General features: G+C 29.7%; 2 protein-coding genes across 2 annotated transcripts; one reads left to right on the top strand and one right to left on the bottom strand.

Moving 5' to 3' along the window:
* Positions 1–1,992: 1,992 nt before the first annotated feature.
* On the top strand, positions 1,993–2,385 carry F5Y00DRAFT_248070 (uncharacterized protein). Its single transcript, XM_048009373.1, has one exon. The coding sequence runs from the start codon at positions 2,012–2,014 to the stop codon at positions 2,198–2,200; it is 189 nt and encodes a 62-aa protein (XP_047860672.1). The 5' UTR covers positions 1,993–2,011; the 3' UTR covers positions 2,201–2,385.
* Positions 2,386–10,036: 7,651 nt separating this feature from the next.
* Positions 10,037–12,381, bottom strand: F5Y00DRAFT_255789 (putative GMC oxidoreductase; the record flags this gene model as incomplete). The annotated part of the gene is made up of 8 exons (XM_048010325.1): positions 10,037–10,716; positions 10,767–10,853; positions 10,907–11,075; positions 11,186–11,469; positions 11,523–11,658; positions 11,750–12,011; positions 12,102–12,132; positions 12,195–12,381. The coding sequence occupies 8 exons, from the start codon at positions 12,379–12,381 to the stop codon at positions 10,037–10,039; spliced, it is 1,836 nt and encodes a 611-aa protein (XP_047860671.1).
* Positions 12,382–13,534: the final 1,153 nt, after the last annotated feature.

Below are 13,534 nucleotides of genomic sequence, written 5' to 3'. Positions count from 1 at the left end.
CTAGCATCAGGTTGCTTTTGCTCACCAATTAAGTATTACGAGGGACTTCACAAGATTCGGCAAAACTTTTCTCGTGGTCGTGATAGATAACGGAATAATGATTCATCTCTCATTTGCGTGCGTACTCGCAAACTACGCAAGGTCTGTAACAATTAAAGATCTGGGCCGCGTGAGATAAAACACTTTCTGATGAAAGCGGGGGAAAGACTCCGGTACCGTTACTCTGTGCTATATTCCACCGACATATAATTGGGCTGTTTGCTAAGAGACGAGTTCCTGGCATCCAAGGTCTGTCCAAGCCTATGTAAGAGCTGGGCGTTCCGTTTCGCTGCGTTGACCCGGACTTGCGGCATTCATCCTGTAAGATGATCGTGTGATAGACCCTAAAAACTCCTATGATTCGTGGGCAGACAGGCAGAGCCTCGCTTTGGAAGCATCACAGATACATATGATACATATGGCTGCTTCGGGTGCATTTTCTTGACCGCTTCTCTGGTTGCTGTTCATCCGTTTGCGTATAAGAGACGAAGCTGTTTGGCTGTATATGTATCGATCAATACGGCAGTGTGCGTTGAGCGTCTCGGCCAAGATCCGATACTTTAGTTTACAAGGTCTCGATGGTCATCATCGGTTGCATCCCGGCCTACAAATGCATGACATCGTGGCTATGCTTGCAAGTCTGATCTCGCATGCCCAATCATCAGTCTGTGCATAGTCCAGAAGCCTGCATACATAAATCTTATCATCCCCAAAACTAGGCAGAAGTTCTGAGAGGCGCTTCTACGACTATGTGTACATTCATTCAGTACTCTCACTTTTCCTATGCTGACCGTGGTAGCACGACTTTGCAATTCCGATGGCAGATATACCGTATCATAAAACATTTAAGCCCGGCAGACACCTATACACACCGCAGTGAGCAATATATTATATTGATGTAACTGCTACGTGAACAATCAATGGCTCGTTTCATACGACCAACATACATGCCGCGATATTATCATTTATGGTGAATAAAAGCTGTATAGCTTCGGGTAGGGTCAGTAGTATTTATGAAGCCTTAAATTGTCAATGCCAAACTGTGAAATTTATTAGAAGCAAAACCGATCGGCATGCCAATGAATCCAGTGAATTATCCAACTATATTCCTCATAAATATAGGTGCAGACGCACGAGATCTCTTCGTCCTCTTAGGTCTGGAATGGGTTCAAGTGAAACCAACCTTCCGCGGGGTACCAACGCTGCCAGGGTGACCGTCCATGCACGCACATATTAAATAGCTCCAGATAATCACCTCGGTTTGGAAGGGTCTCTCATGTTCATCTCACTTTTGAGATTTCTTAATGTCAGCCTAATATAGTTTGATGGAATTTCAATTCGTAAGACGCCAGTCTCTTGAAACGCGTCATTTCACCCAAAGTAAACGAATGCGGCCGTGCAGGTATAGCTGTATACTAAAGACTCGTTTAGAGGGGTAATGTTAAGTATGAGTTATATATGAGCACGTATATCTCTTATAACCGCATCCAATAGTTTTCCTAATCACCCTGGTATTCAATCCGAGTCAGCAAAAAGGGCAAGCTTAGGACCGAGTTGTCAGCCCTTTAAGCCTTTATGGGGGAAAACTACGAAGGTATGCCTACTCTCCATATATATGATCACCGTATCAAGATAGATTTAAAAGTAGTACAAGTATGTAAGAGCGAACAAGATGATACTAGGCTAGTCCCAGATCGTTGAGAGCCAACTGATATCGAGGTTGGACTCAACACCACAAGGTGGAGACCGCGCTGTTGGGAGTTTATACTAGAGTTGTATTCATTATTGAGAGTAACAGTTGAGGAACTTGGGGTTTATATTGTTCTTAGAAATATAATTAAAGTACTTTGCTTCTAACTACGTCGTGCAATACAAACCTCGAGCGGAGAGATACTTTATTTTGACTAGGAGTATGTTTCCATAATACTGTTTGCTCCTATCTTCATGTCTTGGGTCAAAACTGTCATGACTAATGCTCTTGATCGCCATCTTGGTAGCTTCGTCGATAAAGCAAGCTTATAACTGCCTGGTATATTTGTTATCGCTGCTCATATCAAATGCGAATGCATTACAAGTTAGATGCTGGTCTAGATTATGGGCCCTCGGATTGTTGATAACACTGTTGGTAACAGAATCTCTCTTCAATCTCGCATCCCGATAGACCAAACCACTTCAAAGTCGCCTTGTATTCGGACGCCTAAGGATACGCCGGGAATCGCGAACGGGAAATCGTAAGCCCTTCGTCTTCTTCATAGCACCGCGTAAAGCGACATCCATAATGAAAACAGATGCAAGACAACAAAAATTACGGGAACTACGATCCACGAAGGATAATAGAAGAGGGTTAACTCCGCAATGTGCAATGCAGGTTTCCCCCCTTAAGAGTCCTTATGCTTGAGCAAGGACTCTTCTCCCAAGGTAAGTATGAAGAAGAAAAGAGAAAAGTTCCGTTCGAAAGGAGAGGAAGGAGACGGCCTTTTGTACCCATACGAAACCTGCGAGCTCGGTCCACATTGAAAATGGGTATCTCCGTACCTAAAATTGGACCTTTCCTTTTAGGGTTAGATTTTATATAATCCGAAGATCCGGCATCAGATAGCAAAACCGTTAAATTAACTCGAAAGTAAACCCACTATTATTTTTCTTTTTATTGTTTAACGTCTTTAAGTTAAAGCAAATTTTAAAGTTAATTAAAAAAACTTTCCTTTTACTTGTTTACGTTACATATTTTCGGAGGAAAGTTTTTACTTTTAAATTTCAACCGGGAAAAAAAGGCTTAAAATTCAAGTATACGAATTAATTAATAAAAAAATTAATAAAATAAACTTTTAATTAATTAAATTAACTATTATAAAAGTGGGTAAAAAATGTACTTAATTAAATTAATAAACAATGTTAATAAAAAAACTAATAAAAAATAAATATATATAAGTTAATAATAAAATTAATAAAATAAAATTTATAATTAATAAATATTATTTATAAGTAAAAATATAAGTTAATAGTAAAACGTTGTAATAATTAATTAATTAAATAATATATTAAATTTTAAGTAAATATATTAAAAAGCCTTAAAATTAAAAGGGAGGGTTAATTAATTAAAAGGGTGACTTATAATTTATATTATAAAAAATAAAGTTATTTATATAATTAATTAAATAAAATGTACATATTTAATTAAAAGCCTCGGGATTACGCTTTAATAAACAAATTAATTATATTAAATATAACTTTAAATTTATATTATTTTAATATATTAATTCGATTTTATATAACGGTAAATTATGTGGTTTTTTTTAATTGTAATTTATATATACGCGTTTAACTTATATAATTAATTAATTATAAGTAAGGTTTAATGTAACTTAACGTGGTTAAACTTAATAAAAAAAAGCTTTAACGTAATTTTTTAAGTAAAATTTTTTATATATATTATACCATCTTTTTACTCGAGATTTAATTTTTTATTTCTTTTATAACTTTTTTTATTAACATTATATAATTTTCTTATATATATTAATTTACTAGTATTATAAACTTTACTTTTAAGTTATAAAAGGTTTATTATAATTTATACGGCTTTAAAAAAAGTTATTATTAAATATGTATTTTTTAAATTATTTTATTTCTTTTATATATATAATTTATTTATTTATTTTATCTTTTAAAATTATATATAAATATAACTTTTTTCTTTTTTTTTAAAGTTAAATATTCTTTATTTTTACATTTTTTTTTTTCATTATTTTTAACATTATATATCTTTAAATTTATTATTAAAAATTAATATTATAAGCTTTACTTTTTATTATTAAAATCGTTTATATAAAGTTATTATTAAGTACATATTTCTTAAATTATTTTATTTTATTTATATATAATTTATTTATTTATTTTATTTTTTAAAATTATTTATATATAAGATTTTTCCTTTTTTTTAACTATTTAACCGTTTTTTCTTTTTATATCTTTTTTTTTAACCTTTTTTAATATTATAAATTTATTATTTTACTATTTAAAAGGTAATATTATAAATTTTACTTTTATTTTAATAAGGTTTTTTTAAAATATTTAATAATAAAAGTAACGGCGTATAAATTTTAAAAAAACATGGCCGATTTTATTAATAACTTTTTCCTTTTAACTTATAATAATATGTTTAATATTATTAAAATATGTTATAAATTAAATTTAAATTTATTAAATTTAATTGTATAAGTTAAGTTATTATTATTTACGTGTTATATTAATAAATTTAAATATATTAATTTTTATTATTAATAACTTAATTTTAACCGGTTTATAAATTAAATTAATAATAACTTATTAACGTAAATAATTTATAAATATAATTAATATATAATTATTAATTTATTAATGTTAAGGTTTTAATAGTTAAGATTTTAATAACATTTAAAAAACGCGTTAAATATATATAATTATATAATATACTTATTAAAATTAATACCGAAATGTTAATGTATTACCTCTTTTTTTTATATCTTTTTTATATATTATTTAAATTAATTTACGGGAAGATTTTAATGTTAATAACTTTTTACTATTATTATTATTATTACCATTAATATAACTTTTAATATAACCATTTATATAACCGGTATTAAATTTATTTAAATTATTAATTATTAATAATGTAAATTTAATTTTACTTTAAATTTTTTATAATAATTTAATTTAAAATATTTAAGAATCTTATATTTATTATAAAAAATAATAATTTAATATATGGTTAAAAAATGGCATATATTATAGTTATATAATTTAAAATATAAATTTAAAGTCGGGTAATATATATTTTTTTTTAATTAATAATAACTTTAATTTTAATATTATATTTAAATTCCTCTCGATATTAACGTAAATAAAAAAAATGGTTATATTTCGGTTTTATTATTTTATTAAAATCTGTTAAATTAAAAGTTTATAATATTATTATAAAGATTATGTTTATTATTTTTTCCGGGATATTAACTTTTTATATTAATAATTGTTAAAGTTATTTAAAGAGTTTAATATTATTATATTATAACCGATTAACCTTTAGTTATAACGGTAAATTTATTAAAATTTCCGAGTTTACCGAAGGTATATTATATAATGGCTTTATTTTTTATAAAAAAACCATTTCGGTTATTAAAATATCGTAATTAATAAAAAGTAACTTTTTTAATTATTAAAAGATAATAATATATTGTTATAATTACCGTTATATTAATTAAATGGTAATAATAAAGGTGTTAATAAAGGTATTTTAAATAATAAATTTACCGCTTTTATAAATAAATGTAATATTTTTATAATCTTTGATTTAATTATCTTATAACCGTAATTTAATATTGTATAAAAATTTATTAATAAATTTTATATTATACTTAATTTATTTAATATTTAATTTATCTTTATATTTAAGTTAAATAAAATTTAAGTATTTTTATCTTTTATATTTTTTATTTTTTACTTACATGGCGTAAGTAAATTTATGACTCTTTAATTTTATAATATTAAATTTATAAATTATATTAAATATACTTTTCGATAATATAATAATAGATTTGCCTTTTACCCCCGCTTTTATTATATGGCCTTTAATATATTATAACGTTAATAAGTTAATAATTAAAATATATTTTATATTAATTAAATGGGTTTAATAAATTTTACTAACGTTAATAATATATAAGTTATTTTTAATAAAAATATTTTAAAGGCGTAAATATTATTTAATTTAATAATTTAATATATTATTAACGTATTAAATATTTAATTTTATTAAATAAACCGGTAAATAAAATTAAATTTATAAATTAATATATTCGAGTATTTAACGTTATTTTTCATTTTTAATGTTATTAATATGTAATAAAATAACTTTTATCGGCTTTTACCGAAATATTTAAAATAGTAAAACGCCGATAAAATTTTTAAAATTATTATAACTTGGAATAATTTATAATTATATTCCCATGTTACCGTTTATTACTTTTATATTTAATTTACGAAATTTTTTAAAATTATAATTTTAATTAAATTTAAGATTAATAATTTTTAATATTAATTTAAATGGTAAAATAAAGGTAATTTACATATTTATACTTTATTATAAAGTAATAAATAAAATTTATAAGTTACCGTTTATAATATATTAATATCGGAAAGTTAAAAGAGTTTTACCCGAGTTTAATTTAAATATATTATAATTATAAATTTAACGTTAAATTAAATATTTATAAATAATTTATTTAACCTTTTAATTAATAAAAAGTTATATATCGTTACGTATTTATAAAAGGTTATATAATTTATATAAATTTACATGTATAATTTAAATTATTATTTTTAATTACCGAAAAAAAAATATAACGTTAAAAACTTAAGCGTTAAACTTAAGGTTATTACGTGGGTTTTAAATAAAAAAACAACTTATTTATTAAAGTTTTAAAGGTTTTAAATATTTATTACGGTTTTTTAACATATTTCAAATAAAGGTATTAAATTATTTTAATATAATTACCGTTTTTATTATTTTTATTTATTAATACCGTTAATTAAGATTAATAAATCATTAAACCTTAATTATAACAACTTTATAATTAAATAAAATAATTTAAAGTTAAACTTATATAACGTTATCGTTACGATTAAATAAGGCGTTAATATAAACATGACGCCGTATATTAACGTATATATTATAAAAGTTTATATTATTAAATATTATTTTAAAATTAAAATATTTACTTAAGTTTTTATTGTATTAACCGCTGAAATTATACCTCGTCTTAATAATTAATCTCCGCTTTTATTATTTATAATAAAGTTTATAAATAAAGTACTTAATAAATGTAATATTTTAAAATAAAAGATAATACATAAATTACTTAAATATTCGTTATAAATAAATTTTTATACCATGTTTTAAATAAACTACCGGTTTAATTCCGAAAATACTTAACGTTTTATAATTATTAACAAATAAATTCGAGAGTTAAATTTTTTATTTATTAAATATTATAACCAGTTTAATACATTATTATAAGTAACATTATTTAAATAACTTACTTAATATAATTAAAATTATCTTAAGTTAATTTCTTAACCCCGGGTTTAAAACCGTATCTTTATATATAACTTAAAATATAAGTTAAACAAAGATTAACACGAAGATTATTACCGAATTAAGTTTATATTACACTATTTTTTTTAAGAATTTATTAATAAAATAAAAACCGTTAATAATATTTAATATAAAACATATACCGTTATATATACCGTATATAATAAATAACATTATAATAACCACTTTTTAAATTATTATAAAAAAATCTTAATCTTTATTAATTACAAGGAATTTTAAAATAAAGATATTTTTATTTAAATGGTTTATAATTTATAAGATAAATTAATTAATTTTTAATTAAATAATTAAAAATATAATATAATTTAAAATCGATTAAAGTATTAACTTAAAGATATTTAATATAATTAAACCTTTTAAATCGGTAAATACTTAAATTTTAATAACGGAATTAATTATTAAGTTAAAATTCGGTAATAATATAATAATTTTAATGCTTACGTTATAAATGTTTTTAATGGTATTAAAAATACGTTAAATATAAAGTAATAAAAGTTTTATAATTTATATATAAGTTATTACCGGGATTATCTCGCGGATATAAATTTATTACCGTTATTAATTAACATTAATAAATTAAATAATAATAAAAAAACGTATATATTAAATATTCTTTCGGTATATTTGTAATAATTAACATAAAAATATAATATATAAAACTTAATCTTTCGTATCGCGTTTACGGGAATAACAGTTAATATTATCAACAGTTATATTTTTTATTCCGCTTTTCGGTTACCGGTGTAAAGTGTATTTAACTTTTTATTAATTATAATATTAAACCGGGTTTAACATAAATTTAACGTTGTTTGATACGTTTTTATTAATAAAAAGTTTATAATTAATTTAAAGATTTTTTATTAAATTAACTTTTAATTTAAAAAGATTATAATAAATTTAAATATAATTATAAGCGGTTTAAATGTGGTTATATTAAATAACTTTTAACAATTTTTTTTTATTAACGGCCGATTATTATTTATTTAAGATTTTATTAACGTTAGTTTTAAAGATATAATTAATTATGTAATATACGAGTACTTTAATTAAACGATTTATTTATTTATTATTATATAATAATAAGGCTTTAATTAAAAAATTTTTTATTAAATTTTAAAAATTATTTACTATTTTTATGTAAATTAACTTAAATAAAAGTTATTAAACGTTAAAATATAAGTTAATTTAAGTTTTACCGAGGTTAATTATTTTAACATGGCTTTTCGGATTTTTCTTTAATATAACGTTATAAATAAATATAATTATAATTATTTATTATTATTTAATTACCCGGTGAAAAGCGTTAAAGTAATCGGTATTAATTCGGGTTAAAAATTATTTAATGTTTAATTAACCGGTAATTTCGAATGTTAATTACCCGTAATTATTAACGCGTAATACATGTTAATGTAAAATATTTAAGTAAGTTAAAGCTTTATAAACGGGTTCGTTAACATTATTAAAAATTTCGCGTGGTTAAAAGGCTTTAATTTATTTACTTTACCTTTTTTCGTTATTTTCGTTTTTTTTTTCGGCTATATTAAACCTTTACTTTTTTATACGAAATAAAGTAAAATAATAGTTTTTATTTTTCGCTTAATTTATTCGTATAAAGTTAATAATAAGTTTTATTAACGAAGTTAATTTCCGTTAATAATTATTTTTATTATTATAATTTATAAAACTTAAAGGATTATTTATAATTAAACTATATTAAATATTTTTAAAAAAAAATTTATTACCGGTTTTATTTATATTATAATATTACGTATAAAACAATTAAATAATTTAATGTTTATTGTTTTTTTTAACTTAATTACATTATAACATAACTTTAATAAATTAATTAAATCGCATGTTATAAATTAAAATAAACGTATTAATTAAATTGTGTAATTTTTAATATAAAATAATTATTTATTATAAGTAATAACCCGTTATTAAATACTTTTCGAAAAGGCCGTTAAAGGTATTAAAAGGTATTAAAAGGTGTTTTTTTATATTAAAATTAAAATTTATATATAAATGTTATTATAAGATAATTATTTTATAAATCTTATTAATTATATGTATAATTACGAGGTATAGCCACGTAACCTTTTAATTTTTACATATATCGTATAATTAAATATATTACCTTTTTTATATACTTATATTAAATTTAAAATCGTAATAAAGTTATAATTTTTAAGTTATAATAAAAAAGTTTTCGTCCTTAAAATAATGCTTGCTCGATTTTCACATTGTCTAATTATGTCAATCTGTATGTACTGTACATGTACATCTTTGTAGGTACCTCATATAAGGACCTTCGTCATAGGTAAACTTTGAGCCTCCAATATCAATCAGTCGGAACAGCTTCCACATGTACGAGACATCGCCGTGAAAGGTTCATTCTGTTAGTCAACTCACGAATCTTTATATCAATATGGGCCATAGCAAAGTCATACTTCCAAATGGATTAACTACTATTTAGCATTATACATTACACATTAGGGTTTCCAATCCTGCTAATATCAAAACCGCATAGGAAGCGGCAATGTCTGACCCCATAGCACTTAAGAAGTTAAGCTGAACCATGATAGCTTCTGGGATCTTATACTTTAACGAATCCTGCGATTGTCCAGACTGGTGTCGTATCGATGACCCGGCATAAGAAGCGGCAGAAACCCCGATTTTGAAGAATTTTCAGGCGATGCCGGTCGTGGGTCTGGGGACTTCCCAGGCCCTAGCTTTGCGCCAGGAAGATCCCCCGAGTTTTCCTCCTTGATAATATCCGCGGCCTGTTTATTCATCATTGTCAATACTGTTGCCTATTCATTGCCTCATATAGAGTGGGATAAGTCATACCTTTTCAGCAATAGCGTATATTGCGGCCTGGATATGTGCGCCAGGTAGCAGTGGTATAACGCCCGCATCTACGACTCTCAAGTTCCTCGTACCATATACTCTGAGCGACGGGTCTACTACTCCGCCGTAGGCCAATGGTAACATTGAGGTTGTGCCGCTTAGATGAAATCCGGTAGTAATCTTCCTCCGCATCGTCTCGTCGAGCGCTGTCTTGTTTCGTGCTTCCTCGATGCCAAAGCCTGGCGGAGGCACTGGCTTCAATGCAGCCATTGGCGGTGTCTGGATAAGGCGATCATTGAATTCAAGCCCGAAGAGTAGAAGCTCGCAGTCGACGGGATTTGAACAGAATCGTGGATTAATAATGGGCGGAGAGTTTTTAAATATAGACGACGAATTCGCCATGACTGTGCCTCGAGAGAACGACTTCATGGCGCTTATTGCCAGTTGGCCCCAGGATGTCGACATTACCTCATACGCTGGCGTATCAGTTCGCGGGAGAAGGGATAAAAGCTCGGCTTGCTGTGCGGCATATCCTGTGCGAAGGGTTGTATCGTACGAAGAGGGCAGGTTGCTTGTTGCGTTCGCCGCGTCGTCTAACACCTCTTGGACACGATTGGTTATCCAACTCAAAGCAGGTAGGGCAATGGCATTTACCATCGGGGCCGTCCAGGGTCCTATTACGGGTAAGCGCTTGTTGGAAGTAGGATACCTCCAGTAGACGAACCTGTACGGTTGGCTAGGTATTCCTCTCGGACGACATCCCGCATACTTCCTACAATATCCCATGCCGAAAACACGTCCGGTGCGGCATCTTCTTAATAGTTTAGAAAATGAGATAAAGTCCTAGAAGCGTGTGATACTCACAGTCATAGACAGGCTCTAGGGTAGGATGATCCTGCAAGTTGCGTCCTACTCCCGGTAAATCCACCGCGACGTCGACTCCCAGATTCCTCAGAATATTTGCCGGTCCAATGCCGGAAATCTGCAGTAAAACCGGCGAGAAAATGGAGCCAGCAGCGAGGATAACCTCCTTCTTACATTTGCATATGATTCTGTCGGTTGTCTCGCTGGTAGCAAACTACAATACCATATGGGTTTAGTGCGGGCCTCACGAGTAGTTCTAGTGGCGATGCAGATGCTTACCTCAACACCAGTTATATTCAAGCCGGAAACGCCATGGGTAGAAGTTGAGTTAGAGAATCTTCCGCTACCCTCACCATGGAGGATACGGGTAACGGTGTGACTGGTGACGAGATGTAGGTTCGGACGCTCCAACACGGGATCGAGGTATGCGGTGCGCGCATCGGAACGAGATTGATTTTTCGCTGTCATGCTACTAGGGACTATGCAGGCACCCGTAGCATTCCCGCTATTAGGGTCTTCGTTAGCGGGTATCCCAAGCTTTTGGATGCCGTTCAGGAAGTTGTCTACGTTTTCCCCTAATTAGTATGAAAACCGACGAGGTGAGGCTACGACATACAAGATTGGTTATAAAAATAGTTTGGATAACCAACTTCGATTGGCCCCTCATGGCCATGCTTGCCGATAGCTGGATAGGCGGCTATAGGGATATCTCGTGTTGACTTGTTATCGACCTGGACTGAATAATTCTCGGACTGCACATTTTACGCATGAGCTCATCTATTCCGACTTGAGAAGACAGGTAGTATGGGGCAGGTAAAGAAATCATGGAACATCTTAACTCACTTTCCGAAAGTACGGCAAAAGATCCATCCATCCCCAACCAGGATTACCAAGGTGTTCCCATGCGTCGAAGTCTGCCGCTGATCCTCTCGTCCAGACAAGACCATTGACTATCGTGCTGCCGCCGACAGCCTTTCCTTGAGTAAAGACTCGAGTTTCTCCGTCAAGGAACTTCTGCGGTGCCATTTCTAGCTTTACCTCATACCTACGTGGATCTTCAAGTCCAATATTCCCGGGTATCGAAATATCCTCGGCGCGATCATCACTAAACAGGACGCGCGGTTAGTTAAGGAGGATAGAGTGATTAAGGGATAAGGCGCCTCTATAAAACGTGAATAAAGACCCAGAAACATACAGCTCTCCAGATTCGACCACCAGTACGGATACTATCATACGCAGGTTAGTCTTGTGATCGTTTTCACCGAGTTGTATGCCTTGAAAAAATTACCCGACACATTCTCCGATAGGCGATTCGCAACGACAAGTCCACCTATCCCTGCGCCAACAATAATGTAGTCATAGCTATCTTGAAGCGAGAGGGAGCCATCGATATTCGGGAAAATGCGTACACCAGACGCAAACGGCAGCAAGAAGCTGCTGGTAAAAGCAAGTGCGGTTATGGCGATTGTTAGCATGATTGAAATCCTATGGGGGAATAGATTTTCGAAGCAAAGGGGTATTATGAAAACAAGAATTGCGACGCAGTTAGTTGTTATCATCAAGGTGCCAAGCAGCGTTTGATTACGTGGAAGATTGAGCGTTTTGTCGTGTTGGCGGTTTGGTAAACAAACACACGGTCCGGTACGAAGACTATGACAACTGGTTGGAATTGTCGACCTAATTCTTATCTGATTCATAGGTATTTTTCGAATAATCTTGACTTTGTTCATAGGAATAACGAGTTTACATGGTCGATTATCTCCTAACACTCTGTGAGTTTGCCCCTTTTCTACTCGACTAGGGGTGCGTTATAACCTCTCGAATACTACGCCGCTTAATCTCGAATATTTATCACATTTTCAGTAGATATCTAACATATGGCCCATACTTCATTACAGTATAGATAGCTTTGGTAGTAGTGTAAATACCTGGTTGAGGATATAACTATCCATTTGACTTATATTCTACCCATGATCCGCTTGGATGGAACTAGGTAGGTAGTCAAAATTCGAAAAGCTCGCCCACGAAATATTGCATTATATTACTAAGTCATCCTCGCCTTTTTATATGGAAGGTTAACAAGATACCTAGCTTTTCTTGCGGGTAGTGTTTAGTGAATGCGTATTCACTCCGGTAACCTAGCTACTCATCTACCTACCCGCCTTCCCTTATTACTCTCGCATGGAGGACAACAGAGACACAGGCCCATTTTTGGCTTCCTCGAGACAAGACTAACGAGAGTTTGTAATCAAGATCCATACTTGCTTCTTAAATGTGACTGTTTTAGATGTTAACGGCGGGAGCTTGAATAAAAACCGAGTATTTGGAATCCTTGACTGCCACCGTCTCGGTTTCTACTTAAGCTAGATCTTTACAATACGACATCGGGCTATACATTGGAGTTCCGTAGGGTTGAAGCAATCAATCAGGGGTTAACTCATCCGCGATCTAAAAAATCCAATGCGAGCATGGATACCAGTTATCGTTAAATCCGGGGTATTGATGCAGTGTTGCAAGCGGCGAGAACTGAGCCATTTCCTCAGCCGTGATAATTGCATAAAAATGACACTATCCCGACGGCGGGGAGGCCTCTCATTCGGCGAAAAGAATTCCTACCTAGGTAACGAG

This window comes from Daldinia vernicosa, assembly GCF_022497035.1.
Source record: "Daldinia vernicosa strain CBS 139.73 unplaced genomic scaffold F5Y00scaffold_68, whole genome shotgun sequence".
NCBI classification, from domain to species: Eukaryota; Fungi; Ascomycota; class Sordariomycetes; order Xylariales; family Hypoxylaceae; genus Daldinia; species Daldinia vernicosa.
The sequence above is the reverse complement of the archived record's forward strand: the minus strand, read 5'-3'. Positions and strand labels throughout refer to the sequence as shown.